At 39.6% G+C, this 19,543-nt stretch overlaps 2 protein-coding genes across 3 annotated transcripts; both read right to left on the bottom strand.

Annotated features, from left to right (window-relative positions):
• Positions 1–6,478: 6,478 nt before the first annotated feature.
• Positions 6,479–7,803, bottom strand: LOC133767703 (olfactory receptor 6C3-like). 2 transcript variants are annotated; one of them, XM_062202138.1, is made up of 2 exons: positions 7,782–7,803; positions 6,479–7,401 (listed from the first exon to the last, which is right to left on the bottom strand). In XM_062202138.1, the coding sequence occupies exons 1-2, from the start codon at positions 7,801–7,803 to the stop codon at positions 6,479–6,481; spliced, it is 945 nt and encodes a 314-aa protein (XP_062058122.1). The 2 variants fall into 2 exon arrangements, with proteins under 2 accessions (XP_062058122.1, XP_062058123.1); XM_062202139.1 differs by lacking the exon at positions 7,782–7,803 and having other exon boundaries at positions 6,479–7,414.
• A 10,477-nt stretch (positions 7,804–18,280) lies between these two features.
• On the bottom strand, positions 18,281–19,219 carry LOC133767704 (olfactory receptor 6C3-like). Its single transcript, XM_062202140.1, has one exon. It carries the CDS (start codon positions 19,217–19,219, stop codon positions 18,281–18,283), a length of 939 nt encoding a protein of 312 aa, XP_062058124.1.
• Positions 19,220–19,543: the final 324 nt, after the last annotated feature.

Consider the following 19,543-nt stretch of genomic DNA (forward strand, 5'->3'; position numbering starts at 1 on the left):
TCTAGGATTGACCACATACTAGGCCGTAAAGCAAGTCTCAGCAAATTCAAAAGAAACGAAATCATACCATGAATCTTCTTTGACCACAATGGAATGAGCTGGAAATGAGCAACTCAGGAATCCCTAGAGCATATGCAAATATATGGAGACTGAACAACATGCTCCTGAATGAACACTAGGTCATAGAAGAAATCAAAATAGAAATCAAAAACTTTCTGGAAGCAAACGAAGATAACAACAAATCACAGCCTGTTGCCAGGCAAACTCCTTTGCCAGGTGGTTTCAAAGCCATCCATCCAATCACAGCAACACTACATCAGAAAAATCATCCACCCAGACCAAGTGGGATTTATCCCTGGCATGCAGTGGTGGTTCAACATTTGCAAATCAATCAATGTGATAGACATTAACAAACTGCAGAAGAAAAACCATATGATTATCTCAATAGACGCAGAGAAAGCATTTGATAAAATACAACACCCTTTCATGATGAAAACTCTAAGCAAATTGGGTATAGAAAGAACATTCCTCAAAACAATCAAGGCAATCTATGAAAAACCCATGGCCAGCATCATATTGAATGGGGAAAAGTTGGAAGTATTTCCATTGAGATCTGGTGCTAGACAGGGATGCCCACTCTCACCATTGCTATTCAATATAGTACTGGAAGTTGTAGCCAGAGTCTTTAGGCAAGAAACAGAAATTAAAGGGATACCAATTGGGAAGGAAGAAGTCAAACTATCCCTCTTTGCAGATGATATAATTCTTTATTTAGGGGACCCAAAGAACTCCACTAAGAGACTATTGGAACTCATAGAAGAGTTTGGCAAACTAGCAGGATATAAAATCAATGCACAAAAGTCAACAGCCTTTGTATACACAGACATTTCCATGGCTGAGAAAGAACTTCTAAGATCAATCCCATTCACAATAGCTATAAAAACAGTCAAATACCTTGGAATAAAGTTAACCAAGGATGTCAAAGATCTCTACAATGAGAATTATAAAATCTTAAAGAAAGAAATAGAAGAGGATACCAAAAAATGGAAAAATTTTCCATGTTCATGAATCGGAAGAATCAATATCATCAAAATGTCCATTCTTCCAAAAGCAACTTATAGATTCAATGTGATACCAATCAAAATACCAAAAAGATTCTTCTCAAATCTGGAAAAAAAGATACTAAAATGCATATGGAGGCACAGGAGACTTGAACAGCTAAAGCAATCTTGGACAACAAAAACAAAGACAGAGGTGTTGCTGTGGATTCGTTCTGAGAGGAGGAACATGGCAGGGGCAAGAGGTGTGGAGTTACTACACATACACCAGGAGTCGCGTGAAAGCAGGCCAGAGGCGAGCAGCCCACAGACTCATTTATTTCAGTTGGTACAGCAGCTTACATAGCTGAGGCAGCCAATCTGGTCAAGGGGTGATTTATGCCCTAAACAATCACAGCCTGTTGCCAGGCAGGCTCCTTTGCCAGGTTGTTTCAAAGCCATCCAATCACAGCCCATTGCCAGGCAGGCTCCGTGGCCATGTGGTATCTGATGCCATTCCTGAGTAACTGACACTCACTTGCCAGTGACCATCTTGACATGGCCTTCTCATTCCACCACATTTCCTTATTTTTGTTTCTTTTTGAGCAACGGGAGGCATGATTCTTGGCCATACCATTGTTGACCCTGTTTCCATGTGGTCTCCATACACATTGTACCTGTCTTAGGTTGTCCCCCAGGGGATCTTACCCATCATTGACTAACCAGCCCTTAAAAAGGGAGACCACAGGAGTGCACTCAGATGGTGGTAGGAATGAGGAACAATGGTAATCAGGAATGGCTTGACCACACACAGGCTGTGGGCCATTCCAGGCTGACCAGAGTTAAGCAGGGGTATAAAACAGTAGTGGATGTGGCTATGGGCAGTTCCTCAGGGTAGGATGATAGGGCAGGTGCTTGACAATTGGTAGCAGGTTTGTCCACTAACAAGGCAGACTCTCAGTCTTGTTCAGCTGGTTCTGGTTGACAGTTGCAGGCTTGATGTTTCTGGCTGGTACCCAAATGAGCTGTTCTGTATTCTCTGGAAAGACACAAGCATATCCTCGGTCCTTGGTTAGCAGAGGGTATGGTCCCTTCCATTCTCCTGTCAGGGAGTCTTTCCACCTAACCATAGGGGCTGGGGTCTGAGATGGAAAGGATCCCCAGTGTTTATAAGCTGGGCTGACACCTTGGGAATCAAAAGTAAGAAAATTGATAGTGAAAAGGACTTCAGTCAAAGCAAGCTGTGGGTCTGGGAGCATATGATTGTTTTTCTGTCTTTGTAAGAGATCTTTAATTGTCCTATGAGTTCTTTCAATGATTGCCTGTCCCTGTGGGTTGTATGGGATACCTGTGACAGACTGTATGTTCCAGGACCTCAGGAAGGAATTAAATTTCTGTGATGTATATGCTGGCTCCCTATCTGTCTTTATGGTCCAGGGAACACTGAGGACCAGCATGGATGACTTAACCGCCTTTATCACATTACTAGCCTTTTCTCCAGATTGGGCTGTTGCAAATACAGCCTTTGAATAAGTATCTACCACCACATGGACAAACTTAAAATTACCAAAGGAGTTAATGTGGGTGACTTCCACTTGCCAGAGCTTATTAGGAGCAAGGCCTCACAGGTTCACTCCTGCCTGTTGCAGTGGGCCTAATGGGGTGAAGGGGGCACAATTCTTGCAAGAGTGCACTAGGTGATTGCATTGGCTCATTGTTAGCGCTGGGAAAAGCAATTTTATGTTGCTTGCTGACATATGAAATTTTTGGTGTAGAATATGGGCTTGTTCTAGGTGTCTGATGGAAGCTGTGTTGCAGGAGATAAGACGATTAACATTTTCATTGCCTTGGAAAATAAAGCCAGGTAACCCAGTATGTGATCTTACGTGTGATATATACCATGGGTGTTTTCTATTCTCAGTTAGCTCTTTAAGTGTTGTGAACATCTGGTCAATTGGCTTATTGGTTGGGATAAAGACTGCAAAAGGGAACCTCTTTGCTACCTGTACTTGTATTTGCTGTCCGAAAATATACTTGCCAGCCCACCCTGGCTAAGGAGTAGAACCTTGACTATTGCCCTTATTTCTCCCAACGGCAGATCCTGTAAGGTTCTACATGGATCTTATCTTTTTCTGTTGAGAATTTGATCACTATTCCAAACAGTGACTTGGCATCCGTAAACGCACACAGTGCCATGGGTATAGGTTGATTAGCAGGGAAAGCATGTTTTGGATAGTCTATTTCCAAGGTTTGTAAGGTTTGGAGTAGTCTGTCTGCTGGCAGGTGATTGTCAACCTGTCCTGCAGAATTTATCATTAAAGTTTGAAAGAGCGTGCTATTCTGCATCAATGTGGACAGTTCTAATTGGGATAGAGGTAGGACCACTATGTCTGATTCTGCATTAAATATCTTATTGGCATAATATCTGAATTTAAGTCCCATCATAAGGATGGCATCTACTTTGCTAACTATTTTTCGACACTCGCTTCAGGCTATGTATGGCCAAAAAAGTGGTCTGTGTTGTTGCCAAATAACTCCTCAGGGGACCTTGAGGGTAGATATGATGATGGCAAAAAAGGCACTTGAGGGTCATATCTAAAGTGTTTATTTTTTTTAGACAGGAAGAGTGGACAGTGAGAGAGAGAGACAGAGAGAAAAGTCTTTCTTTTTGCCATTGGTTCACCCTCCAATGGCGGCTGTGGCCGACACGCTGCAGCCGGCGCACCATGCTGATCCAAAGCCAGGAGCCAGGTGCTTCTCCTGGTCTCCCATGGGGTGCAGGGCCCAAGCACCTGGGCCATCCTCCACTGCACTCCCTGGCCACAGCAGAGAGCTGGCCTGGAAGAGGGGCAACCAGGACAGAATCCACCGCCCTGACCGGGACTAGAACCTGGTGTGCCAGTGCCGTAAGGTGGAGGATTAGCCTATTGAGCCGCGGCACTGGCCCTAAAGGTTTTTAATTTGACAACTGGGTGTTGATCTTTTCTATAGTGGATTCGGCTGCTGATATCAATGTGACTTTTGAGGAAGGGCTGTTCCCCTTAGTCAGTAAATCGAATTCCCTCTCAACCGACAGAATGGGTGAAAATATTTGCAAACTATGAAACTTTACTGAAAGGATTAATAACCAGAATCTACAAAGAGATCAAGAAACTTCACAACAACAAAACAAACAACTCACTTAAGAGATGGGCCAAGGACCTCAATAGACATTTTTCAAAAGAGGAAATCCAAATGGCCAACAGACACATGAAAAAATGCTCAGGATCACTAGCCATCAGGGAAATGCAAATAAAAACCACAATGAGGTTTCTCCTCACCACAGTTAGAATGGCTTACATACAGAAACCAACTAACAGCAGATGCTGGTGAGGATGTGGGGAAAAAGGCACACGAATCCACTGTTGGTGGGAATGCAAACAGGTAAAGCCACTATGGAAGTCATCCAATTCATAGCTGGCCCCAAAACATAATGTCCTGAAGGATGCAGAATTTATCCAGACAGCGATTCATCTTGTTCCAAAAGGAACTCACTCTGTTGCAGTAAAAAATGCACCCATGAGAGTGAGACAAGCATGGCAACTGGGACTTCATTCAGTCTTGATTCCTGGTTGTGTAACAAATTACATTTGTCTATACCCAGATAAGTGGGGAAGAAGACACGCTGGCTCAACACGCCTTGGAGGAGCACCCTTCTCCTTACTGTTTTGTTTTTGTTTTAGTTTTTTTTTTTCTCCTTACTGTTAATATGTAATCTCATCCAAAGAGTTCATTGGCAACTTGATGAACGCGCGTTTACCAGGCAAACGACCTAGGCTCCTGAGAGTCCACATGGGCTATAGACTTCCAACAAAATCTAAGCCTTTCATACCAAAGACTTTTAGGCTATTTCTTGGCTTAAAAATAGTCTCTGTGTATTTTGTAATTGATTTCACAATAACCAAATAATATTACTTTTGTATTAGCTTTGAAAAGCTAGTGCATTTAATTTTCTAAAGTTCTTACTGATGGTCAAGAAACTTATTTTGTTTTTGTTACAACATATTAGGTAATTTTAAATATGAATCCAGCAACCAATTTGAATATTTGAACAAACAGTCAAGTTTATAGACAGGAAGTTTATTTTTCTTTTGCTAAAGCTATACAAACAAAATATGATATTTAGGGAGAAGATTTGTATTCACTGAGTAGGATCAGAATCACAGTTTTTTTTGGGCATTGCAGTTCAGTTTAAAAGCATAAAATCTAGTAATATTATTTGTGGAACAGCATTAACAACTCTCAACATTGTTACTACTTGTATCTCAAGGTGTATAAAAATAATTAAGCTTATGTGCTTAGTAATATGTCTGACATTTTTAAGCACTAAGTAAAAGAGGGTTATTAAGGGTGTATCTATCTATCGGAGACTTTGCCTATGTGAGAGACACAAACCACAGGGCGTGTCTTAATCTTTAAGGTGCCACAACAATCTGAAGGGTAGATTTCTCAGAGGAACATCACCACTCAAATTTCTCTTATTAAAATGCTTTGACTTCCAGGTCTCAGCAGCTGATAGTTGAGCTGTATTGACCAAATATTCTTATTTATATTAAAGGCTGTACATTTTTATTGTACAAATATTTGAAATTTTTTTTACAAATATTTGAAATTTTTTTTGTATTTCATTTAGCTAGTTATGGCAGTCTAGAAATTCAGGGAGAGAGTGTGTTAAACTTAAAGCTGTCTAATTAAAATCAGTTAAAAAAATAAACATTTGCAGTTGAAATTCTGTAACAATACAGTGTGACTTATTCCTCAAGCCAGAAGATTTGTTATTTAATTGATGCTGATATGATTAAATTAATTATATTATGACTTCATTTTGTTTTTATTTTAAGTGAAAAAAATTTACAGAAAAAATAAAAGTGTCATGCTGAAATTCACAAAATATAGAGTTCTGCATTCAAGATGATATGCAATGGGATACATTACGTCAAGGGATGTAACAACGATATGGAATTATAACTGAGCAGTCACAGAGAAAATGAAGAATCTGCAATTGCTATTACGATATCAATACTCATCTCGGAAGCACAGAGTAAATCATGTAAAATACTACAACGAGATAAAGTATATGTCTTTGAAGGAGTAATCTAAAAATAAAGACTATTTTACTGTGTTATAACATAAAGGATGTCTTGAAGAAATGCATATCAACTCCAGAAAATTACATAAGAGAAATAAATTCTGTATTTTTTAAAATACAACTGCCAGCAAACAATGCATTGGAGAAACTTGGGTATAGAAGGTGATGATATGAACTGGGAAAATCTCTAATTAACCATAATGTGATGTACAAAGAAACTGTACGAGAAGAAAGCTATTTCTACAGATACTTAGGAATTTCATGATTTGACTTCATTGCTTTTTATTGTGTCTTTTTTCTTTGACAAAACATGTCATTTGCTTGTGGAAAATACTACTTTCTGCACCACGTTTTTGAAGGCTTGCTTGACTTGCTGGTTCCTTAGAGTGTAAATGAATGGGTTCAGCATGGGGGCAACAGAGGTGTTGAGAATAGCTACTCCTTTGGTCAATGATGCCTTTTCCTTTGCAGAGGGGTTAGCGTACATGAATATACAGCTTCCGTAAGAAATGGAAATGACAATCATGTGAGAGGAGCAAGTGGAGAAAGCCTTTTTTCTCTGACTGGCAGATGGAATTCTCAGGATGGTCCTGATGATGTACATGTATGATAAAATCACCAATGCCAAAGTGAAGAGCAGAGTAACCAAGGCAAAGTAAAAGCCCATTACTTCCAGGAACCAGGTGTCTGAGCAGGACAGTTGTAAGAGGGGAAAGTAGTCGCAGGCAAAGTGATCAATGACGTTGGAAGCACAGTAATCCAGCTGCAGCAGAAGCATAACGGGAGGGGAGATGGTCAGGAAGCCACCGACCCAGGTGCACAGCACCAGCAGGGTGCAGAGTCTCCTGTTCATGATGGTCGTGTAGTGCAGGGGTCTGCAGATGGCCACGTAGCGGTCATAGGACATGGCGGTTAGGATGTAAAACTCCATCACACCCATGAACATGATGAAAAAGAGTTGGGCCGCACAGTTGTTATAGGAAATGGTTTTGTCCTTGGTGATAATTGCCCCCAGAAACCTAGGGATACATACAGTTGTGAATGAGATTTCCAAGAAAGAGAAGTTCCTGAGGAAGAAATACATGGGTGTCTGCAGATGGGAGTCCACCAGAGTTAGGGTGATGATGGTCAGGTTTCCCATGACGCTTAATAGATATGTGATCAACAAAAAGATGAAAATCATGATCTGAAGTTTGGGGTCATCAGAAAGACCGAGGAGGACAAACTCTGTGATCGCTGTGTGATTCATCCCCCTCTCCTCTTGCTGTCTCCCTCGCCTCTCTCTCTCTGTGTCTCTCTGTCCTTTTATCTTCTACCAACGATATTTACAGGGAACAATGAACTGGAAGAGATTAAGGATGTCATTCCTCATAACCAGTATCACCATCAGTGACACAGCTCTGGAATATCTTCTGCAGGGCACAACCATTTCACTTTCACTACCTTCTTTGCATTTTGTTGCATCCATATCCGTGAGAATGGCTTACCTGCCAGTTTTCTTATTTTAAGTCTATCAAGAGAAGTTAGAAAATCTTCACACAATAAACCACATCACTGAGAGATGTTAGACAAAATCAATAACTCATCCTACATATCTAATGCGTGTAAAACATCACTACCTCTTTTTATTGAAACCATCATATGAATTATGCATTTTCTTTTTCCTAATGTAAACATTAGAGAATATTATCCCCTAAAATAAAAAATAGATAAAATTAATTCCATCAAAAGAAAACTGAAAATAAGAAAACTAAACAGTTCATTACTCTTTTGTGATGAAAGAAACTAATTAATGATTATCTTAGTGAATAAAGTATATTTTTATTTTACACTTAATTTATTATTTTTAGTGTTACTATTTGAATCTAATAGTACAGATGATGTGAGTACATACTGTATATGTTATGTTTACTATAAGATAAATAACAATTATTGCATTTAATGAATAGTGAACATATTTGTTGACTCTGGGTTTCTCTTGTAATTCCAAAAAAAATCTTTAATGTATGATGTCTTCTATGACTGGCTAGAAATGTGTTAGACATTTTTATTTTTGAGTTTGAGGGGACAGTGGTATTTATTTGTCTTTCATTTGGCTCTGAGCACAAGTAGGAAAAGCAGCTACTTGCCTTAGATTTCAGCAGCTCCGCCATTCAGATGGCACCAAAGTGTGCTTTCTGTTCAGACATCGTTCTTCCTGATCCGCTTCTCTTTATGGGGAACTCTTTTATTCCCCAGTAATTTTGTCCTACTGGAGACCAGTCATCCTTGTGGACCCACTTATCCATAAGGATATCTAGAAGTGTATACGAAAAACCTCTCTCCTCTATCTTCACCGAGTCAGTTAACCCCCAATTATTCAACTCATGCTGGATTCGGTCAGCTAAAACCTGAAAGTCCTCTCCTCCTCCATGTTGGAGACAAGTTTCCACTGTGAGAAAAGGATTGAGAAATCATTACTTCCTAGCCTGACACTAGCAAAGTACATGCTAACCAAATTTGGCTTTATTTATCTCTACTTTATGAATGACTGATGTCAGGAAGAAACATAGAAAGTCAGAAACCTTCAGAATATGTGGAAACAGACTACACTCTTTTTCGATAATTTGATCAAGGTAGACCTTCAAGAAAGTATTATCTAGAGAGAGAAAGAGGTGGCAATAGTGTACAGTATGAGGACAGCGGCTTAAATCAGGATCTGGCTCCTCAATGGTTGTACTCACTTCTCAAATAGTCCACATCTACCTGCTTTGACCTCAAATGATTGAGTCTCCTGAGAGTAAGAAAAATCCTGGGCTGCGTCTCTATGGTTTATAGACAGGAGGGATTTCTGTAAGCGATCATTGGATTTCCCTATAGGGGCTCTCCCTTGAGCCGGCTCCATTCATCTTTGTTTCCTCTGAGGACCTAAAAGGTTGTCTTCTACAAAATATTTACTTCTGTTAAACACAATTACATAGTATTTGAAGCTTCTTTAATATATCATGACTATGCCGGGGCCACGGCTCACTAGGCTAATCCTCTGCCTGCGGCACTGGCACCCCAGGTTCTAGTCCCAATTGCTCCTCTTACAGGTCAGCTCTCTGCTGTGGCTTGGGAATGCAGTGGAAGATGGCCCAGGTCCTTGGGCCCTGCACCCGATGGGAGACCAGGAGAAGCACCTGGCTCCTGGCTTTGGATAGGCGCAGTGCGCTGGCCGTAGCGGCCACTTAGGGGGTGAACCATCAGAAAAAGGAAGACCTTTCTCTCTGTCTCTCTCTCTCTCTCTCACTGTCTAACTCTGCCTGTCAGAAAATAAAAAAAATAAAAAATATATCATGAGTAATAAGAAGTTACATAATCTGCTTTCTTACACAACCAGGACTTAAATGGAATTGGTTTTTAATTCTCTTTTTGAAATACCAGTTTTTCTACATATATTTTTTGCTGTTTATTCTTAAGTTTTGTTAGGTGCTGAGGTATGAGAAACAAAAGGTTATTCCATAATGTTAAGTAAAAAGTTAACTTTTATAGCACACACTCTGCTCACAACTTCAGAATATGCTGTTATAGAGGTGAACTAATGTAATTCTCATTAAAAATTGTGGTATGTAACTGGAATTTAAATTTTGTCCAGAATCTTGTTCATTTTGACCTTTAATCTACTTATTATCTCTTCAACATTCAATTATAAAAACCAGAAAAAGAAGAGGTTTAATTTATATGAAATTCTGGCTAATGGATTACAACTATTATCTCTACTGTTCCTTACATTTGCCAAATACACATATTTTGACAATAAAAATATTTGTAAAAAGGTAAAAATAGATACACAATTGTAAAAACAGGGACTGGCATTGTGCAATAATGGGTTAAGTCATTTGCCTGTGATGCTGGCATCTATATGCGCACTGGTTCAAGTTCCAGACACTCTGCTTCCTCTCAGCTCTCTGCTGATACGCCTGGAAAAGCAGTGAGATATAGTCTTAGTATCTGGGATCCTGCTACCAATGTGGGAGACATGGATGGACCTCCGACTTCTAATGTTTATTGCAGCTCAATTCACAATAGTTAAGACCTGGAACCAACCCAAATGCCCATCAACAGTAGACTGGATAAAGAAATTATGGGACATGTACTCCATGGAATACTATACAGCAGTAAGGAACAATGAAACCCAGTCATTTGCAACAAGATGGAGGGATCTGGAAAACATCATGCTGAGTGAATTAAGCCAGTCCCAAAGAGACAAATATCATTTGTTTTCCCTGATCGGCGACAACTGAGCACCAAAGGGGAAACCTGTTGAAGTGAAATGGACACTATGAGAAACAATGACCTGATCAGCTCTTATCCTGACTGTTGATGTACAATGTAACACTTTATCCTTTTTAGTATTTGTTGTTGTTGTCGTAGTTGTCGTTCTAGTACTAGTGGTTGAACTCTGTAATTATCACACAATTATTCTTAGGTGTTTAAATTGTAACTGAAAAATGATCCCTATTAAATTTAAGAGTGGAAAAAGAGAGGGAGGAGATGTACAATTTGGGACATGCTCAATCGGACTTGCCCCAAATGGTGGAGTTAGAAATGTGCCAGGGGATTCCAATACAATCCCATCAAGGTGGCATGTACCAATGCCATCTCACTAGTCCAAGTGATCAATTTCAGCTCACAATTGATGGCTCTGATAGGTCTAAGAGTCAAAGGGATCACACAAACAAGACAAGTGTCTGCTAATACTAACTGATAGAATCAAAAAGGGAGAGAAAGATTCAATACGGGAAGTGGGATACACAGCAGACTCATAGAATGGCAGATGTCCTAAACAACACTCTGGCCTCAGAATCAGCCCTTAAGGCATTCGGATCTGGCTGAAGAGCCCATGAGAGTATTGTAGGCATGGAAAGCCAAGATACCATGGAAAAGAAAAAAAAAAAAAGAAGAAGAAGACCTAAAAGAAAGATCTCTGTGAGTGAGATCCCAGTGGAAAGAACGGGGCCATCAAAGAAGGAGGTACCTTTCTCTGAAGGGAGGAGAGAACTTCCACTTTGACTATGACCCTATCGGAATAAGATCAAAGTCAGCGAACTCTAAAGGCTTCCATAGCCCTGGCAACTCATGACTAGAGCCTAGGGAGATTACTGACGCCATGAACAGGAGTGTCAAATTGTTATATCAACAACAGAAGTCACTGTGTACTTACACCCCATGTGGGATCTGTCCTTAATGTGTTGTCCAATGTGCAGTGATTCTATAACTAGTACTGAAACAGTATTTTTACACTTTGTGTTTCTGTGTGGGTACAAACTGATGAGATCTTTACTAATTATATACTGAATTGATCTTCTGTATATAAAGATAATTGGAAATGAAAAAAAAAACCTGGTGTTAAATTGGAAATGGCATAGAAATTAATTTTTTAAAAAAATATTATGTAGGATCTCTATCTTTAATGTGCTGTACACTCTTATTTAATGCTATAACTAGTACTCCAACAGTATTTTTTTTTCACTTTGTGTTGCTATATGGGGGCAAACTGTTGAAATCTTTACCTAATATATACTAAACTGATCTTCTGTATATAAAGAGAATTGAAAATGAATCTTGATGTGATTGGAAGGGGAGAGGGAGCGGGAAAGGGGAGGGTTGTGGGTGGGAGGGAAGTTTTGGGAGGGGGGAAGCCATTGTAACCCATAAGCTGTACTTTGGAAATTTATATTCATTAAATAAAAGTTTAATAATTAAAAAAAAGCTAGTAACACATTTTATATATTAGAAATTTTAATACACAATAAATATGATATATATTTTTATACAATAATTAAGAGCACACCATATACATAAAAATAAAATTTACATAACAAAATAATATTTGTTTGGAGAAATTCCTGAGGAAGAAATACATGGGGGTGTGCAGGTGGGAATCCAGCAGGGTGAGGGTGATGATGGTCAGGTTCCCCATGATGCTGAGCATGTAGGTGATGAAAAGAAAGACAAAGATGACCACTTGCAGCTTTGGGTCATCTGACAGTCCCAGGAGGATAAACTCTGTGACGGTGGTAAGGTTTCTCATTCTCCAGTGGCTGAATTTTCCTCCTGCCAGGACTCTAAGGGAAAGCACAAGAACATTGAGCTGTAGATCAGTAGACAGTCATGTATGCTGAAATAGTATGCCATTGCCACCTTCAGGAGAAATTTAAAGCCACATGATCACAACCGCACAGGCTTCATTTTCCTCTGTTTTACAGCTGAAAACTCTATAGTTGTGGCAAGTTAAGAAATAGCACGGTGTCATACAACTTGAAGCATGTAGAACACTTTGAAGGCAGGGATTTTTACCCAGACTTTGCTGATTCTAAGTAAGATCCGTTGCCTCATAGACACATCACCAAGTCTCCTACCAATGAGAATCACCTTTGGGTCATTTCTTGATGTGTAACACAAGTTTCCCTTTACAAAAGTTGCATTTCATGAAGAATTCAAAAAATGGGAGAGATGTCTTATTATTTTAGGGACTGGTTTGTCTTTCGCTGTCTATCAACATTTATCACATTTAGCTTTTCCAACTCCTACTCTGTCTCATGGAGGTCACAAGTCCTGAAGCCACTGCCATGAGACACTTTGAATGTCAGGGTTAGAAGAGAAAGGAGTAGAAATTATGTTAACTGGAAGGGCTGAAAACCTAGGGCCATTGCGTGTGAAATCTTTGCAAGATATCACGGAATTTCAACCTGCCTATGTCATTGTCATGATCTTTCCTCCTATGCAAACCACTCTGCTTTCTAGTTAAAGTAACAGATAGTATAAATAGTATTTTAATGTATGGTCATGTTTGAGATAGCCCCCCAATTAGCTAGAATGATAAAGAATCATCCTAGAACAAAATGAAATGCTCATTTTCATTATTCTAAGTAGTAAAGTTTAATTTTTATCTTTGTTTAATAAGGTTCAGTGATATTGCCATGGATCCATCCATAGGAAAGAGTGAGAAAATCTGGCTTTGAATCCACTTACTAAGCCTGAAAATCACTGAATATTCTGTGATTGCTTTGTTCATCCATCAATTCACAGTTGCCTCCCCTGTACACAAGTCTATCTCACTGGATCATTGTGAGAACTTAATAAATTAATATATCTGATGCAGTTATAAAAATGTTTAACATTTGGTGAAAGCTGTTTAGGGTTTGACTCTGGAGAAAATGGTCTCTAACCAATGAATGGAAAACCCTTGGAATTAAGAACATGCTATGTGTGAAAGATTTGGTCTAGAATCAACAGTAATCAATAGATTAAGACCAAGAGTCACATAAGAACAACAGCAAAATAGGGTAGGAATTACCTGTTTGGCCAGCACATGTTAGAATGTAGTCAGATGAAATTAGCTTTGTTCTCCTACCTTTCTACATGGTGCCAGTATCTCCATTTTGTGCTCTCAGCCAGTTTCCGTCTGTCACCACCACCACCACTAACACACACACACACACACAGTCACATACCCATGTGCAACTTCTCCCATCTTCAGCCAGAATTTGATCAGGGCATTTGAGGCAGTTTAAATATCTATAGCATCTCAATATTACTATCCAAGACCAGTTTGTTTCTCCACTACTTTTTGGTGTAACCTTCCTAAAAGTCATCATAAAGTCTGTAGTACTTGTGAAAAAACTGACGCCTCTAACACTGGGAATTGGTACATTGCAGTGCCACTCCAAATCGCCCCATCCTTATTTCCACAACAACACTAGGTATAAAATCCAGTGTGCAAATTCCCTAAGAACCTCATACTCATCAGTCCCAAACTGAGACTGTGCTGACATACTTTGTAAACTACTCTGTTACTGTGTCTTTCCAAAGTTTCAGACAGCATCTGATCAAAGCTATTTTACAATAATCCAGTGCATCATGTAATTAAAGTTGGTTTTAAAGACACATTTGTCCGGGTGGGCATTGTGGCACGGTGGGGTAAGTCAGCCCTTAGGACACCTGTGTAACAAGTAGAGTGTTGGTTGAGTTCTAGCTGCTCTGCTGCTGATGCAGCTTTCAGCTGATGTGCCTGGGAAGGCAGTGGATGATGTCCCAATTACATGGTTCCCTGCCACCTGCACTGGAGACTCAGATGGAGTTCCCAGTTCCTGGCTTCATCCTGACCCAGCCCTGGTTGACATGGGCATTGGAGAGTGAACCAGAGATGGAAGATATCTCTTTGTCTCTCCCTTTCTCTCTGTCACTCTGCTTTTCAATACATACATACATACATAAATAACTCTTTACAAAAAGAGAGACACTTGTTTATTTAAATAGTACTTAATTTGTTGTATCACATGCAGTCACTAGGAACAGTTCTCTGATTCTTATTTTATTAATGTTATATTCTAGCTTGGATTACTTAGGTGTTATGAGATATATTATTCTGCATTAATTTCATTATAAAATATGTTTATATGCTTGGATCTAATTCCCCTTATTAAGCCCAGGAGGTAAAGCCACCATCTGCCATGTCAGTATCCCATAAGGATGTCAGTTAGTGTAGTGGCTGTTCCACTTTCTATTTAGCTCCCTGCACATGTGCCTGGGAAAACCATGGATGGAAGATGGTCTAAATCCTTGGACCACTGCACCATGTGGGAGACCCAGAAGAAGCTCCTGGCTCCTGGTTTCAGCCCAACCCAACTCTGGCCATCCTGTCCATTTGGGGAATAAACCAGCTTGTGGAAGATTCTCTCTCTCTCTCTCTCTCTCTCTCTCTCTCTCTCTCTCTCTCCCTCCCTCTGTTTTTCTCTGTCTTTGTAAACTATATCTTTTGAATAAATAAGTCCTTAAAAATAAATAAGTAAATTACTTTCCTTGAAGTTCTTTACAATTCAACCTCTTAATTCACTTTACTCCAGCTCTAGCAACATCACTCTTACCATATCAGAGTTTGTTACTCATTAAAAGAACAGCTTATGCATAATTCTTTTACATCACAAGGTGTTCTCTCAGCAAATAGACAACATTTGTTTTCAATCTCAAGATAAAATTTCTGTATTATTCTTCTAAAATATTGGAATAAGGATAAACATTTAAATTCTAAATATTACATGAAATATTTGCTTTAACTTCATAATTAAACAACAATACATTTCTGGCACTCTTACACAGACCTGACTCAGGGCCATGATACAAAAATTTCTTTAAGAATGTTGGTCAGTATGGATGATGCAAAGATTACTCATGAGAATCCATTTACATCTGGAAGAGTTTTTTTTTTTTTAATTGATATTATTGGCCGGTGCTGTAGTGCCGTGGGTTAACGTCCTGGCCTGAAGCGCCAGCATCCCATCTGGCCACCGATTTGAGAGGTGGCTGCTCCACTTCAGATCCAGCTCTCTGCTATGGCCTGAGAAAGCAGTAGAAGATGGTTCAAGTCCATGGGCCCCTGCACCCACATGGAGACCTGGAAGAAGCTCCTCACTCCTGGCTTTGGATGGGCTCAGCTCTGGCTGTTGTGGCCAATTGGGGAGTGAACCAGCAGATGGAAGATCTCTCTCTCTCTCTCTCTCTGCCTCTCCTCTCTCAATGTACAACTCTGACTTTCAAATAAATAAATGTTCAAAAAAGTAAAATTTTTTTACTGTTTTTGTCATTGTTTATTGTGACTTTCCCAGGAGAAATATGAGGGACATATTTATTCATTTTAATAACAATGGGTAGGTTAAATTATCATCATTCATGCCAAGGTGTTTGGAAACAAAACCAAGAGAAAATATTGTTCATGAAATCACATCTAATAATCTCCTAAGTAGTAATATCAATAGATACTCATGTCAGTAGAGACATGAGAGAGGTCTTCCATCCACTGTTTCACTCCCCAGTTGACTTCAATCCTGGAGCTGTGCCAATCCAAAGCCAAGAGCCAGAGTTTCTTCTGGGTCTTCCATGTGGTGCAGGGGCCCAAAGAGTTGGGCTGTCTTCTGCTGCTTTCCTAGGCCATAGCAGAGAACTAGATTGGAAGTGGAACAGCCAAGACTCCAACCAACACCTATATGGGATGCCGGCACTGTAGTCGGCGGCTTTACCTGCTACGCCACAGCACCAACCCCTAGTGTTATAATTTATATGCCAAGTATATTAGGAGTCAGTGCCTTCCCTGACAAGACTGTAATAATATAGTCAAGCTCGATGAAGTAATGTGGCTGAAATGAAGTCAATAAAATCATGCAGTTTCTTAGTAAAAGCTACTCAAACATTCCAAATTCTTACAGTGTCCACTATGTATAAAAATCAAGCAAAGAACTATGGCCTCAGAATCAGCCCTTAAGGCATTCGGATATGGCTAAAAAGCCCATGAGAGTTTCTCAGGCATGGAAAGCCAAGAGACTCTGGCAAAAAAATGACCTAAATGAAAGGTCTTTGTGAGTGAGATCCCAGTGGAAAGAACAGGCCATCAAGGAAGGAGGTGCCTTTCTAGGAAGGGAGGAGAGAACTTCCACTTTGATGATGGCCTTTTCTAAATTAGGTTGGAGTTTGTGAACTCAAGAGGCTTCCATAGCCTTGGCAGCTCATGACAAGAGCCTTGGGTGATTACTGACGTCATAAATAAGAGTGTCAATTGTTAAATCAACAACAGGAGTCACTGTGCACTTACTCCCCATGTAGGATCTCTGTCTTTCATGTGTTGTACTATGCAAATTAACTCCAAAACTAGTCTTCAAACAGTGCTTTATACTTTGTGTGTCTGTGTGGGTGCAATCTGTTGAAATCTTTACTTAGTATATACTAAGTTGATCTTCTGTATATAAAGATAATTAAAAATGAATCTTACTGAAGAATGGGGTGGGAGAGGGAGTAGGAGATGGGATGGCTTGTGGGTGGGAGGGTGGTTATGGGGGGAAAAACTGCTATAATCTAAAAGTTGTACTTTTGAAATTTATATTTATTAAATAAAAGTTAAAAAACATCATCCAAGATTAATGGGTTTTTTTTTGGTTGATTGCTTGTGTTTTTGTCCTTAAACTCTGGCTATCATATTGAAGACTGAATCTCAATGACCTCAGGTGCACTACTTATATTTTATTAGCATATATTTACATATGTATAAAAGATAATCGTGTCCATTTTATCACATGGCTCTGGTTATTCACATAAGGTACATGTGCTTTTCTGCAGGGAAGCTGTTATTAAGAAATTCCTATCAGTCTCCCATGTTTCAGAAGAGTAATGGTAGTCATGTATTTTTGAAAACAAATACAGATAAACAAGAGCACATAAAACCAGGCATAGCACTTGCATTCATGGTAAGTACACAATAGAAAACCCAGTGAACTTCAAATTGCTTGTGAGAGGGGAATCAAGCCCATCGGCTGAGTAAGAAGAACTGAATATATAGTATAGGTAATAAGAAAAATATCTTTACTTGTTAAGGGCCAGCACTGTGGCACAGAAGTGTTAAGTGGCCTCCTGGGTTCCAGCAGCCCACGTGAGGTGCTTGTGGTCATGTCCAGCCTTCTCTTCTCATTCGGGCTTCTGACTAAAATGCACCTTTGGAGGTGGCAGGTAATTGCTTAAGCACCTTGTCCCCTGCCACCCACGGAGGAATGTTCATGGTTCCTGGCTTAAGCCTGGTCCAGTCTAGCTGATATTTGGCGGGGGGTGTGAGGTGGGGGGGATGTGGGGGTGAACCTGTGGATAGATCTCCCTGTCTCTGTCTCTTCCTCTTTCTCTGTATCTCTGTCTTTTAATTAAATACATACTTAAAAATTCAAAAATATGTTTATTGGAGGTATTTACTTTATTTCATATAAGTTTTTTAAAAAAATTGTTGATGAAGCTTATTAAAACTGTGATTAAGAGGGGCCGCTGCTGTGGCACAATGGGTTAAAACTGTTTAACTCTTTAAGTCATTATGACATAAGATATTTCTATTATCCAACACAATCAACAAATTGATTTATGTTCCATAGCCATTGTTTTCGATTTAGAATGGTAAATCCGTGATTACACCTACAGATAATTTTAAAAGAAGACACAACATAGTTACTTTCAGGTTCATAAGAAAGCAGAAGCCAATGAGCTCCACATTGCAAGTAGCCGTGAGATGGACGTAACTATTTGTCTGTTTTGAAACTCCACGATGACACTCATTTTTCTAATTTCATTTGTTTCCATAAAACACTACTTTATGTATCAAGTTTTTGAAAGCTTCTTTTACTTGCTGGTTCCTCAGGGTGTAAATAAAAGGGTTCAACATAGGAGCAATTGAAGTGTTCAGAACGGCCACGCCTTTGGTCAATGATGCTCTTTCCTTTGCCGAAGGCTTGACGTACATGAAAATGCAGCTTCCGTAAGAAATGGAGATGACGATCAAGTGAGAGGAGCAGGTGGAGAAAGCCTTTTTCCTCTGACTGGCAGATGGGATTCTCAGAATGGTGCTAATGATGCATCCGTAGGACAGAATCACTAATGCCAGGGTGCACAGCAGAGTGACAAAAGCAAAGTAGAAGCCAAGCATCTCCAAGAGCCAGGTGTCTGTGCAGGAGAGTTGTAAAATAGGGAAGTAGTCACAGGAAAAGTGGTCGATGACATTGGAAGCACAGAAATCTAACTTGAGGACAAGCATAAGCGGAGGGAAGATCGTCAGAAATCCTCCCAGCCATGAACTGAAGACGAGGAGGGAACAGATTTTCTTATTCATGATAGCGGTGTAATGGAGAGGCTTGCAGATGGCAACGTACCGGTCGTAGGACATGGCGGTTAGAAGAAAAAATTCAGATACCCCCAGGCAGATGAAGAAAAACAATTGAGCCAAGCAATTGTTATAGGCAATGGTTTTGACTTTGGTAACGATTGATCCCAGAAATCTGGGAATGGATACACTGGTGAATGTGATTTCTATGAAGGAGAAGTTCCGGAGGAAGTAATACATAGGAGTGTTTAAACGTGAGTCTATCAAGGTGAGAATGATAATGGTTAGGTTCCCAGTGACACTTAATAGATAAGTTAAAAATAAAAAGATAAAAATCACAATCTGAAGTTCTGGGCTGTCTGATATGCCCAAGAGCACAAACTCTTTAATTTTTGTGTGATTTCTCATACTGATTTTTTTCTTTCAATAAAATCTATTAGGGAAAAACAAAACAAGAAAGAATAAATGAAGTGCAAAGGATTGGGAGTTAAATATTGGCATTCATAGCTCCAATGAGGTGAAACAAGGGACCTTTTTCCATGTAAGCATTTTTTCAGTATCCAATCATTTCTCTGAAAGCCAAAAAATTGTACACATTCTCCACTGGAAAGGAAATGTATACGACATGCTAGTGTTAAAATTCCACTCTTCAGTGACTTTACATAAACCTCTACACAGAATCCAGTTTTCTGTTAAGTGCAATACGTCTTTCACTTATGGATTCCTACGTAG

This window comes from Lepus europaeus, chromosome 10 (assembly GCF_033115175.1).
Source record: "Lepus europaeus isolate LE1 chromosome 10, mLepTim1.pri, whole genome shotgun sequence".
Lineage (NCBI taxonomy): Eukaryota > Metazoa > Chordata > Mammalia > Lagomorpha > Leporidae > Lepus > Lepus europaeus.